The sequence below is a fragment of the Neoarius graeffei genome, chromosome 20 (assembly GCF_027579695.1).
Source record: "Neoarius graeffei isolate fNeoGra1 chromosome 20, fNeoGra1.pri, whole genome shotgun sequence".
Classification (NCBI taxonomy): Eukaryota; Metazoa; Chordata; class Actinopteri; order Siluriformes; family Ariidae; genus Neoarius; species Neoarius graeffei.
Window position 1 is genome coordinate 47,969,406 of NC_083588.1, and position 17,862 is coordinate 47,987,267.

The 17,862-nt window shown below is 40.5% G+C and overlaps 1 protein-coding gene across 1 annotated transcript in view; it reads right to left on the bottom strand.

Annotated features, from left to right (window-relative positions):
• Positions 1 to 3,014: 3,014 nt before the first annotated feature.
• slc35b1 (solute carrier family 35 member B1) overlaps positions 3,015 to 17,862 on the bottom strand; it is a 34,118-nt gene continuing 19,270 nt past the window's right edge. Inside the window, exons 4-9 of the mRNA XM_060901839.1 lie at positions 15,859 to 15,889; positions 15,472 to 15,632; positions 11,576 to 11,702; positions 6,648 to 6,754; positions 6,392 to 6,545; positions 3,015 to 4,017 (exon numbers count right to left, since the gene is read on the bottom strand). Coding sequence (XP_060757822.1) covers positions 3,965 to 4,017; positions 6,392 to 6,545; positions 6,648 to 6,754; positions 11,576 to 11,702; positions 15,472 to 15,632; positions 15,859 to 15,889 — 633 coding nt within the window. The 3' untranslated portion in view covers positions 3,015 to 3,964. The remainder of the gene's footprint in view (positions 4,018 to 6,391; positions 6,546 to 6,647; positions 6,755 to 11,575; positions 11,703 to 15,471; positions 15,633 to 15,858; positions 15,890 to 17,862) is intronic.

A 17,862-nucleotide genomic window follows, 5' to 3' on the forward strand; every position in this document is an offset into this window, starting at 1 on the left:
TATTAGATGCCTGTGATCTTCAGGCCCTCAGGCAACACTGCATTAAAAACAGACAGGTGTCTGTAGTGGAAATCGCTTTATGGGCTCAGGAACACGTCAGAAAACCATCGTCTGTGAAAACAGTTCATTACTGCATCCACAAATGCAAATTAAAATCAAATATAAACAATATCCAGAAACACTGCCACCTTCTCTGGGCCTGAGCTCTTTTACAATGGACTGAGGTGAAGTGGAAGGTCTGACCAATTTGAAATTTTTTTTTTTCAAAATCATGGACACCACGTCGTCCAGGCTAAAGAGAAGAGGGACAATTTGGCTCATCATCAGTGCACAGATCAAAAGCCAGTATCTGTGATGGCATGGGTAGATTGCACATCTGGGAAGGCACCATTAATGCTGAATAATATATACAGGTTTTGGAGCAACATGCTACCATCCAGACAATTTTTTTTCCTTCAGAGAAGGCTTTGCTTATTTCAGCAAGACAATGCCAAACAGCATTCTGCATGTATTACAACTGCATGGCTCTGTAGTAAGAGAGTCCTGGTGCTAAACTGGCCTGCCTGCAGTCAAGAACTGTCTCCTACCTACTGAAAACATTTGATCCATTATAAAGTACAAAATTCAACAAAGGAGACCCTGAACTGTTGAGCAAATTGTATCAGGCAAGAATGACAACATTTCACTTTCAAAACTATAGCACTTGGTCACCTCAGTTCCCAAACATTCACAGAGTGTTGTTAAAAGTAGAGATGATGCAACACAGTAGTAAACATGCCCCTGTCCCAACTTTTTTGGAAAGTGTTGCTGGCATCAAATTCAAAATGAGCATATATTAATAAAAAAAAACTTTTACAATATTTGATATATTATCTTTGTACTCTTTTCAATTAAATATAGGGATTCAGTGATTTGCACACATCACTGCAATCTGTTTTTATTTACGTTTTACACAGCATCCCAACTTTTTTGGAACTGGTAATTGTAATGTGATAGTACTGTATTATTGATAGTGAGCTCCAAGTATTGACCAATGACAATTGTCTGTAATCTCACACTGACAATGAGATAAATCTTATCTGTAATTATTAATGTAATGCAATTTATTCTAAGAAAATAAAATATATATTTTTTAAACCAAAACCATATGTCACAAATCATTCAAAAATTCTTATGAAGGAGTGTTTTGACTTTCTATTTCACTGGATATAAATAGGTGACAGAGCACATATTCCCATAGGCTTTCATCCCCATGAGAAAGATTTGAGAATACACAAACAAAAGGTGACAAAGGTGTACTGACTTTCATAAATAATGCAAAGGAATTAAAATATAGCTCTATGCATGAAAATGTCAATATCCACTGTCAGGGCACAAAATAAGAAGATTAAAACACATGGAGCTGTAATGAATCTGCCTGGAAGAGGACACAATTCTATCTTGCCTCCACATATTGTTATCAGGATAGTTTCACTCAAGATTGCAGATTGTAAATGTTGGAGTGACAAAGTCTTTAAATCTGTAATTAGATTCTACCTTTATGCCAACAAACTACTTTGAAGGAAAGCCTTTTTTCGTTCATCTAATCACAAACCTAAAGACATAGAGATTGCCAGACATTACCTGACTGGAAACAGGATCTGTGTTGAGATAAAAAGTCTCAGGATGGGTTGGTCATAAAAAGAGGAAGAAGAAGAAGAACGGCAATCCAGAAAAGAACCAAATTTCCCAACTGTACGGTTGCAGATCTGTTACGTTTTCCCATCCAAAGGTCCTGAAAACTTTGTTGGGGAAAAAACGGCATCATGAAATCCATGAAGTACCAGGAGATTACATGACAATCCTGCAGACTTTTCCAAGAAGCTACAACTGGGTTATGGTTGGGTCTTCCTTCTTCTTCCAGCTGTTCTGCATATTTGATTTGGCCTAGGTTTTACACCAGATGCCCTTCCTGACGCAACCCTTCCCAATCTATCCAGGCTTGGGACCAGCGCCAAGTATGCACTAGCTTGTACAACCCCAGTGGCTGGGTATTTTCTTTTTACATAATCTGCAAGTCTTTGAACTGTGGGGGAAACCAGAGCACCCGGAGGAAACCCATGCAGACACGGGGAGAACATGCAAACTCCACACAGAAAGACTCCCATTGGCCGAGAGGCTCGAACCTGGAACCTTCTTGCTGTGAGGTGGTCGTGCTAACCACTACACCACCATGCTGCCCTATGGTTGGGTCTTCCTCACTTGGAGAAATTCTGAACGTTGGTGTGAATTCTCCAATCACATCAAGCATTATGAGAAAATTCGGTTATGTTACCAATGGAATGGTAACATGGCGCATGTGGTAAATGCAGGGGGTGGAAATAATTAAATCATATGTTAATTTTTCAAATAGATTTATTTCAATGAAAGACTAGATCGCTCATTCCTTCACTGCAAGACTAATATTAATGGTATATTCATAACCATCTTTATTAATTATGCCACTAATTCTGGACTTGAATGAATCTTTGTACATCACTTGTGCTGTATAGTATTGTTTTTTTTTATCTCCCTCACTTACTTTTGAAAGCATTACATGTCATTAAAATAACTTTGAAAATTCTGTTTATGACCTGAGGTTGTACCCTTTATAGTGAAGCGAGGAGAAAAGAGCAGAGCAGGGGTTGTGTTGCTCTGCCTGTTCTCCTCCACTGACTCTTTTAATCAGATTGCTTTCCCCGACACCCACTCATGTTTGTTTCTCTGCAATTTCATTTTCTGCTCTGAATTGAGCATTAACCTTTCGTTGCAGCGAGTCCTGTTTAAGCAAGCAGGAAGCAAACAGCAATGTCAGGAATAGGAGAGGTGGGTAGAAAGGTTCTCTCTCATAAGGACTGTGTGACCTGGTTTAAAGCGATACACATCTGCAATCAAACCGACCTGGCGACGAAACGGAAATCATCAAACTAAAGAAGACAATCTGCGAAGTATTGTACAGAGAAACCTGGACATGGAGTAAAGACAGAGATGGTGGATTTATTCATGTCCAAAATAAGTTTAATGCCATCTGGTTGGATTTTTCCCTTTGATGGACAGACGGACAACACGGCTTCGTTGGCAGACTCGAATACAATGTTCATATACAACAGCTGGTCATCGCACCCCCCCCCCCGATAATCTGGCTGAGTTTCCCTTTTAGTTTAATATTCAATACAGTTCCAACTGGTCAAAAAAAAAAAAAAACTGCAGGAAACCCAAAAACTCATTATTTTCTTATGCTAGTTATTCCCTTATTTCTCTGAAATGTATGGAAGAGATGATCATTTCTTCATACAGTAAACAAGACACATGACAGGAACACAAATATAAAAAAAACCTCATGTTTTACATGAACAAATTAATGTTGGGTATCAGATTTAATCTGATGCGTCTTTGATGTAGTGGACAGGGTGAACATTAAAGATCCAAGTCTCAGACGGAGTGTCAGAACACACTTATATACACACACACACACACGAACGTGCATTATACATTTAAAAACAAAAGTAACCACAAAAGAGGGACTCTATCTGGCAGGATTCAGAGTAAAACTGACACTAACACATGGAGAGGTCTATGTATAATCGGTCAATCTGAGCTGGTGCACACGCTTACCATGAGTGTACAAATCATTCTCATCATGCTCACTGTCCTCTGGCTCTAAACTCCCTGGGAAGTATCGTTCAAAGTAGAAGTAGTGTGTGGTATTTTGACTAGAAAAATGAACTAAAATTTTCCATCAGTGTCCAGTCTCTGCTTTAAGTTAAGACGTGACCACTGTTTCAGTGATTCATGGATGGAAAAGCATAAAAATAAGTACATTTTGGTTTGTTTTTCAGATTATGAATGTTTCTTCAAGTTCTCTCTGTGAGTACAGCACACGCTTGCATACATACATACATACACACACACACACACACACACACACACACATTGTCTTTGTGCTTTAGTGCGTTGTCTTCTTGGACGCCTTTCCAAACTTGGCATCCAAGCCGAGACCTGTGGAACAGACAGACGAAAAGACTGAAGTTCGTTCATAGGTCTGTGCTGTCTTAGACGATCAAAAGATGCACAGGTGCAGCATTAAATGAAACTGCAAGAGCAACACAAAGCAGTAGAGGGAGTACAAGTGAGAGTCGAATAAAGCTGGGCATACACTGTGCGATTTTTTCAATCGCGGTATTCAGCTGCTGCTCACACTGTACGAGTGAATCGCAGGGGTAAACAGCACGCAGCTTACGATTCCTGTTCTCACACTATACGATCCGATGCAATGCTCAGGATTTCAAACAGGTTTGATTTTCATCCGATCGATCAGGAGGAGGTCGTGAGGTGTTAATCGCTTGTCGTTACCCCATGTATACTACACGATCCGAGACGCACGATTGAGCCAAAACTCGGCCCGATCTCCAAAATAGTCGCACGAGTGAAAATCGGGCCAAAAATCACACAGTGTATGCCCAGCTTCAGCAAAAAGTAGAAGGGGTGCATAAAGGAACGATTTAGCTGAGTTTCTTACTAATAAAGATTTTCAAGTTAATAAATGAAACCGAACAAAAAGTAACCCACAGGTGATACTGTCTCATAAAATATTAGAACCAATCATATCACAATATGCAAATACAGGACACAAAACCTCAGTTTGCCAGGGAAAGATGATGGGTTTGCAGAGGGTTAGAGATGTTTCCAAGTTTACATTTTAATTTAATCTTTCATTCAGCAATTTATTACCGAGTATGAAAAAAAACAAAACAAAACAACCCCCCCAACTTTAGAACAAGGTTTGGGTGTTTGAACTGAATGAGAGTTTTAAATGCTTGACTCTTCCTGGATGACTGATTCCAAATGTTCTGGTCAAACGTGTTCGCATGGCGTAAAATTTCATTTAAGGCATTCTTTCTCTGTAGTTATATATTCTATTCGCATTCAGTGGATATGAGCAATCGTGCGCTCTGATTGGCTACTCTACTACTAGGCTATCAGCTCATATACAGTGAGTAGAGAAAAACAAAATGGCAGAGTGTGTTGCTGAACCAACAGAGGACAAAATAAAAACTCTACTTGAAAACACCCCCCCCCCCCAAATAAATAAATAAATAAATAAATAAATAGCGCACCAAAATATTAAATAAAAGTATTCGATCGTGAGAACACATCTTTTTTTAATTTTTCAAGAATTATCATCGCATTTTTCACAAATTGCTACTATCATTTCACTGGTTTGTTGACATTCTTCATCTTCAAGCATTAAAATTTGTTGAATTTTTTTTTTTTTTTAGACTGGTTCAAAAGTTCAAAGAAGTTTGAAAATTACAGAACTAAAATATTCAAGGAAGATTCTATTCTATACCTCGGCACGACAGCAAGACGGCACTTTCTAAAAAAAAAACCCATTAAAGTCAATTTGTGCAGCCACTGAAATTTTTAGGGAGGCCGTCTAAGTGGTAATTACTTTGTCGGACGTTTTGTCTAAAGTTTTTATTTATCGAAATTGAAGAAGAAAAAAAACCCCTCGGTTTCTCAAAAACCAGTGAATGTGGATATAATAAAGCAGTTATTCCACTCAATCTCAAGACTCACCACTACACGCCTCATCAGCTCATGTATGATGCAATTTTGTGGAATAACCGTTAAATTTTATATGGAGTGTTACATAAATCACACAAAAACAACTCCACTGCTTGAAACCCATCATGCTTGCAATTAGAGGATGATATTCGTAATAAATAAAATGTACTTTGTCAACTGTTTAAAAAAAAAAAAAAGGTCACTAAAATCATGGCAATAACCTGAATTATAAATTGTACTCGATGGATGAACGGATGATTCTTCCAAAAGATATTCCCTCAATTAATGCTGTGATCATGGTGATGTCAGTTTTCAGTGCGACTCCTCGTGCCTTGTGGATGGAGGCGGAGTCATTCTGAAAACATCTTTGAATTGATTTGCAGTGATCGGGCCTTCTAAATGGATAATTGAACACAACCCATTGCAGCGACATGTTCCTCTAGAGCATAACCGAGACACCGGCTTTTCCCTGGTCTGTAGTTAGCTAGGCACCATCACTATTTTTACTGATATTAGGAGAACACTGGGGATTGGGGATGTTTCCAATTAGCATTTTCATGTATATTCATAGATTCTTGCTTTTTTTTTAAATGAAGATAACGTGAAAAGATGTTTCGCCACCATTTCACTATTTTCTAAGGGATCTAAAAATCATGTCTTGTTCAACATTTTGGACCACTTTTAATTGGTATAAAAATAAGGTTACTGTAAAGTCACAATAGCTTTTTTTAAACTAAGACTTTATTAAAGGGTTGTACTGTACTAGGTGCCGAGAAGAAAGGAAGAATGAAAGTAAGCAATTCACCCAAGAAAACAAGGATGGTTCCAAGCCACTGCAAGGATGTGATGATGTTCCCAAACAGCAGCACAGAGCCCAGGATGGTGAAGAACTTCCTTGTTGTCGTGACGATGGAGCAGGTGAGGGGCCCGAAATACACGACTGTCATAAAGATGAAGGTCTGAAAGAGGATAGGGAGGAAGGTACTGTTACTGAAACAATATACAAAGTAATATGAGGGGGATATACATGGAGCAGGTGGATGTGTAATCTTGTGCCTTACCTGTCCCAGAGCGCTGGTAAAACCAAAGAGCAAAATGTTGTAGATGACACTGGGGTAGCGATCAGCAAAGTTTACAAACTCCCACACCTCGCCTGTCCACAACACGGCTAGGACACAGAGCAAGTCGTAAATAAGACAAAACATGTCTTTCTTGGACTATTAAATGCAACATTTGTTTCTACTCTGGCACTTTTATCATCATTTAAACCTAAAACAGAAAATAAACGCGTCTCATGGTTCCACCAAGCGTGAGTCATGAGATTATGTACAGAGTGTGCACTGAAAGATTAAACACGAGAATTCGGTTGAACAGATGCTGCTTGGATTCAGCCGAGTCTGACCAGCTGCCTTCATCCCCGACTCTTTGAAAAACATGCCACTACTAAAGCTACACTGGAGCTCCAGCTCCCCCTGCTGGGGGACCATGAAAATGGCAGGGACAAAAATCTGTTTCTGCTTCTCACCGCGTTTTCTAGATTCACTTCTTGATCTCATTTTTACAAACTGATGTCACTTTATATGGCTCTACACCACTAGTTTATGTACACCACTAGTGGATGTACCAGTGAGTGGCCTAGTGGTTAGCGTGTCCGCCTCTCGATTGCGAGTTCTACTCACGGTCAGGTCATACCAAAAGACCATCATAAAAATGGTGCCTACTGCCATCTGGCAAGGCACACAGCAATACTGATGCGAGTGGGGAGTCAAACTCAAGTCAAGTCAAGTCAACTTTATTGTCAAATATGCTATACATGCTCGACATACAGCACAGATGAAATATCAGTCCTTTCTGACCCATGGTGCAAACAGGCAATGCAATAAATAAAAATAGAATAATTGAAAAAAAACAAACAATATAAACACACTAGATAGGAACTAGACATAGACTAAACACTCAAACAATATAAACAGTATAAATAAACAGTATAAACACTAGATAAGAACAAGACATAGACTAAACACTCAGACAATCTCATGGTTACCAGAGGACTAGTCCCCCACTGTAGCCACAGTTATGCAATATAGGCAAGAGGCCGAGGGCTACGAAACGGAGATCAGCGCCGCCAAAAGCGCCATAAAGAATGGTGCGGGAAGGACTTTGACTAGTGGATGTAGTGCCATGACCAATTCTTGTTGTCTTTCGTGAGCAGTTTTTCCTCATTAGATTCTATACTATATTTAAATAATATTGGCTGGCTTTGAGTGGTACATCAGACATATTCCATTCAGTATCATGCTAGCTGAACGAGTCAAAGACAAGTTCAATATCATGCTAGCTGAATGGAATATACCTGATATACCACGAAAAAAGCCAGCCAATATTATTATTATTATTATTATTATTATTAATACATATTCAATGGAACGATGATAGATTTTACAAAAAGTTAAGAACAGATGGGTAACTTAGCAATATTGAATGTTGATTCTGATCGAAGGTAATTCAAATGTTCTGTCAATCCAATGTACATATACAAAGTCAAAGTTCTAACAATAAAAATGGTGCAAGTCCAAAAAGCCTGAACAACCCGACTTGTATACAAGTTATATACAGGGGGACAGTTCAAGTTCAAAGTTACTTTTGGTTGTAGTTAATTGTTACATTGCAGTTGTTCAAAACAAAAGGGCTTTGCTGAGTGAAGGCCACGAGTGCAGTCCTCTGGTAAAAGTCTGTCACTTTTCCTCACCTCCAAGTACAACTTTGACAATATTTCTGCTCTTAGATTAGATTAGATAAAACTTTATTGATCCCTTTGGGAGGGTTCCCTCAAGGAAATTAAGATTCCAGCAGCTCTCTTCTCCAGTTTTTCGATGTCCGTTGGTATGTTTTTCTCTTGTGAAGAATATCAAGTGAAGATTTTGTAGCCTTTCGGGAGTTCAGCGCATCCGTCTCTTTAAATCTTCCGCTTTTAATGAAGCAAACCTTACGGCCATTTCTGTGAACGAACTAACAGTCACTCGCTAGTGCAGAAGTTTTACATCTCTGACGTGTCTCTTCCGGTTTTTCGATGTCTGTTGGTCTGTTTTTTTTTCCTCTTGTAAATATGCGTGAAGAATATATAATGACGTTTTGGTAGCCTTTCGGGTGTTCAGTGCGTCTTTAGTTTCAGTTTATTTATTTAGCGCTTAATCCGAGCACTGAATTAACCCTGTCTTCTCACTTTCCCGTCCGACAAAGAAATGATGTGCGCGTGCGAAGCAGGAGTTGTGTCACTGGATCTTCGCATGAGCTCCGAAACGTGATGTCGTGTTGTCTTGACAACGTGCAATATTGTAACAATATTGTACGCTCGTTCTCCATTGGGAAGAGTGGCATAATACACATAGGATAAGCGATATGATAATATTGCATGCCATCAATAAACCCATTAGAAGGGAATAGAATGCATGTTTTTATTCCATGGAGAAAGTGGCCTGTATGTATAATAATTAAATAATATTGGCTTTTTTTGTGGTATATCAGATATATTCCATTCAGCTAGCATGATATTGAACTCGTCTTTGACTCATTCAATATCATGCTAGCTGAATGGAATATATCTGATATACCACGAAAAAAGCCATTATTATTATACATAGACCTTCCTTTCAGGTGTTCAACGCATCTGTCTCTTTCAAAATTCTCTCGAAACCTTCCGTATTTAACGAAGCAAACCTGGCAGCCGTGTTTGTTTACAAATTGTCACAGTCGCTCGCTAGCGCAGAAGTTTTACGTCTCCGACATGTGACGTCATGTTGTCTTGACAACCATGCAATATCGTAAACCATATTCAATGCTCACTCTCCATTGGGTAGAGTGACGTAATACACGTAGGATAAGCGATATGCTAACAATATTGCATGCTATCAAACCAAATCAATGAAACCTGCTAGAAGGGAATAGAATACATGTGTGTTATTTACCAGCTGGGAGGTCTGTATCGTGAAATACCGTGACCGAGGTCTTGAAAGTACTGACTGAAGCCCTCTGGGCCGAGGTCAGTATTTAAGGCCGAGGTCACGGTATTTCACCATACGGACTGACCTTAAGCTGGTAAATAATATATTTATTTTTTTCTTTACCAAATTCTAACAGAAAACGAGAGCGCCCGAAAGGGAAAACCGAGCCGAGCCGCCATTTTGAATCCTCATTCACGGCTGTAATGCAAATTGCTTCCTCCTCGGTATACAAGTGCACTTCCATGGCAGGAAAAAAAAACACAACTACATTTTGTTGCCTATGTAGTCCTCTATTTATACAAAATTGAGTCATTCAGGGGGCGTCGTGGCTCAGGTGGATAAGGCGCCATACCATGGGTCAGGGGACACGGGTTCGGTTCCGACCCGAGGTCGTTTCCCGATCCCTCCCCGTCTCTCTCTCTCCCACTCATTTCCTGTCTCTACACTGTCCTATCCAATAAAGGTGAAAAAAGCTTAAAAAAAATTTTGAGTCATTCAGGATTCAGCCATGTTTTTGCTCGGCGTTAGCAACAGTTACAGGTTTTTAGCTTTCTCCTGAAATGTTTTATTTTATTTCTTCTTCCTCAGGGTAGTAAAACTCACTTTCTCTGTGAAGACTGTCGTTATCGCTATCCATGATGTAAAATTAATGCTATTATGCTGAGAATAAAAATCTTATAAATAAATCTTATAAAAAAGATAAATGTTGACAAAAATTGCGACTATGATTTTTGTTGTTGTGAACGAGCGAGTCGCTAGAGGTCCATAACCGGGGTCCGTACCGTAGGATATGGACCCGCTGACCAGCCAATCAGAGCGCAGGATTTGATGGAACCCAGACCACGAAAAAAATAAATGTTTTTATTCCATTGAAAAAAGTGTATTGTATGTATAATTTATTATATTTTCTATTATAACTCTATTCTGGGCGGCACGGTGGTGTAGTGGTTAGCGCTGTCGCCTCACAGCAAGAAGGTCCTGGGTTCGAGCCCCGGGGCCGGCGAGGGCCTTTCTGTGTGGAGTTTGCATGTTCTCCCCGTGTCCGCGTGGGTTTCCTCCGGGTGCTCCGGTTTCCCCCACAGTCCAAAGACATGCAGGTTAGGTTAACTGGTGACTCTAAATTGACCGTAGGTGTGAGTGTGAATGGTTGTCTGTGTCTATGTGTCAGCCCTGTGATGACCTGGCGACTTGTCCAGGGTGTACCCCGCCTTTCGCCCGTAGTCAGCTGGGATAGGCTCCAGCTTGCCTGCGACCCTGTAGAAGGATAAAGCGGCTAGAGATAATGAGATGAGATAACTCTATTCTTTTTTTTTTTAAACTTACCCTACATTTATCCATATTTTACTCTGTACTTGAGCTGCTGCAACACCTGAAGTTCCCCTCATGGGGATCGATAAACGAATATCTTATCTTAATATCTTATGATGGAAGACTAATCTCAGTTTCAGAGCTGATTTTGTCTGACGGTTGTACAGCACTGGACACGTGTATAAATGACACCATTCACCCCTGGTCATGTTATGTATCAGGATTATATCTGGATACAGAATACGCACCAAAACCACAGGTGCAGAAGCAGATGGCGTGAGACACATTTTGCAAAGCTACATGGTCTGAGACTTTCAGCTTACCATACAGTAATCATAGACGTTGCCGGATGGTTGGAAATATCACTCCATAATTCCCCCGTTTAAAGAAATCCATAGCAGAAAATAAGTAAAGGACAACTAGAAATTGTGATGTATTTAAGTATTGTCAGGTGATTTGCATGTTACTTATTACTGCTGCCAGCACACTAGAAGAGTCAATCAATCAGATACAAGACACAGAAAACAACAACATTTAAACACTAATTATACTAAAAACAGAGGCCAACATCATACCAGTTTGGCTGACTCTGTAGATTTAACTAAAACTCTACACTGCTTAATTACACCTACACCATGATGCAAATGTTTGTCTGCTCTTTGAAAAAGACAAAGACGTACCCAAACCCAGCACGAGCGTCGACCACAGATTCACATTCAGCATCATGTGATTGGCACCTGTCTGGTAACGCCCCCTCATGTGATCCTGAGCTACACCCGTCAGGCCGTCCAGAGTGAGAGAGAGGAGCTGCATCCAAAGGAGAACACAAGTCGTACGTCATCTGCACAGGCCAGCGTCATGTTTCAAGGACATGATCAAACTAGGATACTAGTTCACGGTTTTTCATCATGTGGCTAGAGGACATGACGAATACGTGGATAGTGAATTCAAACATCCCGAGTTGTGACACGGATGTACGTGTACAGATCATTTCCAAATTTATATGGACGCACACAAATTAATACAGTGACATGGTCATTATTATTATTATTTATTATTATTAACTAGTTTGACTGAACAGATTTTAAATTTATTATCTAACAACTCATCACACATTTCAAACATTTACACTAACTACTTATTAACTGAGCATGAGGTTCGGTCCATACAAAAAGACAGAGGTCTGATATTTTCCCATAAAGACAGAGCAAGCGAGGTTAATAAGGGAGTTTATTATATGGCTTCTTTTATTTATAAGATTAAAACAGACCGTCATTATGAGGCACGACGCTGCTTTTAGGTCACATCATATTTGTATTGTAGTTGAGTCACACATGCAGAATAAACGGCTAGCGGTTTCAAAACTGAATTTCTGTTCGCAGTTAGCGATTTCTGAACGCTCTTTGTTGCTCATTTCTTGAATAACTCTGGGACTCTGTTGTTTTTGATTCCGTTTTAATTTCCAATTCTTCTTTTTTTGTCATTTTGTTTGTTTGTTTGTTGCAACATTGAAAGCCGGCACCTTGGAAAGAAAGTCTGCAATTGGCCATGGGTGTTACGGGAAAATACTGCCCACCAAGGAACCAATCAGAGCGCACAATTTTACCAGAAGTAGCTTGTGCCATATAAGAATTAACGTTATGACATTCAAATGCCTATGAAAGAAGTTCTCATCATCACTCAGCGCACACGTTACTCAAGAACATAAAGCTCAAACTCCTCCTCATTTCGAACCATTGACTGTTACAAATCACCAACCCTGGAGACTCTATTCATAAATGTTACCTTTATCGATTTATTGTTCAGTGATAAATTATGCAGATCAATATCCGCCATACAGATCCCTGTGAATCAGCAGTTACTACACAGTAGAAACAGTAACGTGTTAGAAGAGCGCATTAATGGAGCACTTGCATGTGACGTCACAGCCGATCCAGATTGTGACAGACGCCATCTTGTCGGTCAAACGCCATATTCCGCCTTTTACCTCTACTTCTGCTTTTACTTCTACCTTTTCTTCTGGAAAACCCTACTATATACAATTCTACTACAACGGCTGCGGCTACAAGCTCTCCCTACCTGTGCACGTTTTTTATGTTTTTTGTGTGTATTTTTGTGTGTTGTTCGTCTGTACCAGACTTCAATATCCACTACAACCGTATGGACTTACTGGACATTGGTTTCCAGCAGAAAATGACGGTTTGTAGCGATTTCCATCGCATGCACAACATTCCGGATGAGAAAAAAAAAACATTCCAGACGAGATAGCGAGACCAGCGGGGTCTCCGTGGATTGTTATCGGAAGCAAAGCGAAGGAGGTGGCGCCGGGAGCGGAAGCAAAAGCGAGGCTGCAGAGCCGGCCTGTTGACTAAGCTCAGAAAACAGCTACTCAAATCTCCACTGCCAAGCCTCTACCTCTCCAACGCCAGATCCATGTAAACAAGACGGACGATTTGGAATTACAGCTGGAATTACCTCATTCTATTCTATAATTGGCTGGTCAGTGCTATACTCAATACTTAAGTGACTTACCCATCCAATGAGGATTCTTGTTTACAAGATGCCACATCTGGGTCGCTGACAAATCCTGAATTTCTGTAAAGATAACTGTCCAGAGATTTATAAGCACGCAGTGCTTCACCACTGAACAGCGAGGGAAAGTTAATGAGGTAATTATACACGTCCGGGTATTCCGCTGGCAGTTCAAAATCCGGTCGTGAAAACTCCGTCCGGTAAGCCATAAGGGTCACAAATCTGTAGATCGTTTATTTTAGACATATATCTAGTTATCTGTTCATTAGAAAAATGAGCCGTGTAGTCGGTCGGTTGAAATTGATCCATTCTGCACACGAGTGCAACAGTATTCAGCGGTGTTTTTGACCGACAAGATGACGGTTGTGTACTTTCTGGTCACGTGACTGCAAGATCTCTATATAAACCGATCATTTATGGCGTATTCACACCTACGTTGTTTGGTCCGGACCAAACAAGCGGACCGAGACCGAGCTGCAAGGTCGGACTCGGTCCGGACCAAAGGAACCCTGGTGCGGATCTTTTGGAGGTGTGAAAGCAGACCGGACCTAATCCGACAGTTTTGCTTTTTTGTACCTCGGGAGCTTCCGTCGTTTATCGAGCATTATGGGAAACAGAGTCTTGACACTCCACCGCAAAGTGCAAACACTGTTTCGGTTGTCAAGGGAACCTTACAACAGTCGTTCAGTCATTCAGACCAGTGGTAGGCTAGACTACAGAGTACAAAAAATGAGTAGGGGGCAAACGTGGGCCGAGGAAGAAACGCGTACCCTTGTGGATATATGGGCAGATGTCCACATATCTGAACTTTTGGAGAGAACACACAAAAATGCCGACGTGTTTGCTGTATTCAGTGAGAAAATGAAGGAGAAGGGGTTCACGCGCTCCCCAGAACAATGTCGGCTAAAAGTGAAGAAACTCCGTCAGACCTACATTAAAATCAGGGACATTCTTTCAAAAAGTGGCGGTACTAGCGACGCAAAAAAGAAATTCATCTATTGCGTGAAGAGCCAGAACTGTCACAACATGATGTGCGCTCATCAGCGCTATCCTCCGTAGCCGCCTTGCCCTTTGTCGTCGTCGTTGATAAATTACTTGTACAAAACAGCATAGTAATCGCACAATTGTGAAAACAGTAAAAACTGGAAAAAACATATAGCTTTGATGACATTAAAAAGAATAACAGCACGGAAAGCCTCCATGACTACTTTTGAACTTAACGCTTTGTGCGCGTGTCGTCTCTGACCAATAGCTGAACGACCTCAGGGTGTGTGGCTTTGTTGACAGATTTTGGTCCGCTTACTAAAATGTACAGTGTGAAAGCAAACCGCACCAAAATGAAAAAAAAAAAAAAAAACATTTGGTTCGGACCAAAGCAAGTGAACTATCGAACTATCCTGGTCTGAATACACCCTTAGGTTCCAATCAGAGCTACTGTCACAGCCGAGCTGTTACAGAAAACTCATCAACGCCTTCTGATTTAAGAATTCAACAGCACTATGAATAAAAAACAGATTATCCACCTGTGGTGGGTGGGGCGTGTCTGCAGGAAGGGTTGGAGAATGAGCGAATTCACATGACACACCTGATAGGCATCTGTGCTGGGTATATTAACAAGTTGTTATCTCGAACACCGAGCTATGTGTGTGATTATGAGCCTGTTGATATATAGATCAAAGAAGCTGGAAAGCAGCCCTAGTTTATGAAGCAGGCAGCTAATTTCTTTCTGGGGTTTTTTTTTCCATTTAATTACCGTGCTGCAGCATGAACTCTCGATAACGCTCGCGTGCAGTCTCATCCTGAGTGAACGCAGCCATGTTCCTGAGCTCAGTCTGCTCCTATTGTCACAGCACCTTTCACCATCAGATAGAAATTTCCTTTGCTTCACTCAGTTTACTCCAGGCTTTTTTTTTTAGGTGTTCACAGGAAAGTTTTTAAATTAAGATAGTCAGATAATTAATGGATTATTAGACTACTGACATGTAAATATTAGCATATAAACATACCCAATGGGACAACGTGATTAAAAAGTGTAGTAACTGACCAGCAGCATCTCTCCAAAGCCAAACACATGTTCGTCTGCGGAGGTGGAACCTTTGTTGGGTTTGTAGAGGAAAAGCGCCACACCACTGACGATCAAAAGCACACACAGATACTTGGCCACGGGATACTTCTTCCTCAGAATGGTCACACCAAGGATCATGACTGTAACCCCAAAACCACAGAGACATGAACATTTTGAAGGGACCAGGAAATGAGAAAAAAACAATACAACACAACACACTGCTTTCTATCGTATAGAAGTGGGATTATTCAGCAAAATCAAAAGAACACGGTTTAATACATCTAAAAGATCTTAAAGAAGCAGTTTGTAATTTTTTTAGCCGCCCACTTAAAAATATAAAAACAACTAATAATAATAATTTCTTACCTGGAATAGGCTTACATGATTTCCCCAAAACCTACAGAAAAGAAACAGTTGTTTGTTTGTTTTTTATAAATTTAATTACAAACTGACTGGAAGCAGCTGATTTGATGTTTAATTATGCACATATTTAAAACCTTCCATTTTTCCCCTCCATCTATCTATCCATTATCTGTAGCCACTTATCCTGTTCTACAGGGTCCCAGGCAAGCTGGAGCCTATCCCAGCTGACTACGGGCGAAAGGCGGGGTACACCCTGGACAAGTCGCCAGGTCATCACAGGGCTGACACATAGACACAGACAACCATTCACACTCACATTCACACCTACGCTCAATTTAGAGTCACCAGTTAGTTAGAGTCACAGTTGGACTGTGGGGGAAACCGGAGCACCCGGAGGAAACCCACGCGGAGAGCATGCAAACTCCACACAGAAAGGCCCCTGTTGGCCGCTGGGCTCGAACCCAGGACCTTCTTGCTGTGAGGCGACAGCGCTAACCACTACACCACCGTGCCGCCCCTCTTTTTCAGTGTTTCAGTATTTCTTTTTTTATAAACAAGATTCCAATATTTATTTATCCATTCATTCAAATCTTATACAACACTGAAAAAGAGAAAAATTACGCCAAGGATCACCAAGGGTGTGCATGTATGCATGTTCATATATAAAAGACACACACACACACACACACACACACACACACACACGTAACTTCACCCAATTCACAATTCTATTCGATTCATGATATTGGGTTTATGATTCAATTTTCCCATGATATTTTGGGAAAAAAAATAATTCAAATTACAAAAAAAAAAAAAAAAACCACCACTCATTTTCCTGTTATCAACTTAAATATTCCTTTTGTTAAATCCTTTTCAGTGCAGGAAATAAGGAATTTTAAGCAGACTCTCACAGGACCGACAAATCTAAAACGTTGTCTGTCTGTCCAAATTTCAGCCTGTCCGAATGATGGGCCAAAGCCCTGGAACAATGCGGCCAGGGGTCTGAAGCTGAAGGGTTTTAGATGCCTGGAGATGGCTTCTCAACTATTTCCAGGCACATTTATGTGATCTTCAAAGGCCAAATTACACTAGATATCAGTTGCTAATTACACTACAAATTGAATATAAATTTACAACAACATGTCAGAAGATTCAGGGGCGGCACGGTGGTGTAGTGGTTAGCGCTGTCGCCTCACAGCAAGAATGTCCGGGTTCGAGCCCCGTGGCCGGCGAGGGCCTTTCTGTGCAGAGTTTGCGTGTTCTCCCCGTGTCCGCATGGGTTTCCTCCGGGTGCTCCGGTTTCCCCCACAGTCCAAAGACATGCAGGTTAGGTTAACTGGTGACTCTAAATTGACCGTAGGTGTGAATGTGAGTGTGAATGGTTGTCTGTGTCTATGTGTCAGCCCTGTGATGACCTGGTGACTTGTCCAGGGTGTACCCCGCCTTTCGCCTGTAGTCAGCTGGGATAGGCTCCAGCTTGCCTGCGACCCTGTAGAACAGGATAAAGCGGCTACAGATAATGAGATGAGATGTCAGAAGATTCAAGAAAAACATGCTTAAAAAGTTATACCAAAGAAAACAGTTGTACACACAGGTCAGTTCCATGTCTAGAAAAAAGTATGGGGGGCCAAGGATGTTCCAGTTGGTTACAATTTACTGGTCCTCATATACAGGTACTATAACAACACTCATGAAACATTATGTCAACAATGACTGTTTTTATACTATGTTTATAATAAGTCTATAAGAAATTTAGTAATTAACAATACAACTGTTCTTACATAATGGAGTTAAAATCTCGAGTACGAGATTCCAAGGAACTTTGTAACAAAATGACTTTTAAAATGACTCAAAACTAGACACGGTCATATCATTTGGCATTCAGACTCAAATCTGCTGAACGAGAACGTAGAAAACGGAAGAAAAGAAAAACTCTTAAAATATAAATCTACATCCTGCAAAGCACATGACTATGGCTGTCATTCTTATTATGAATGAAAAAAATGC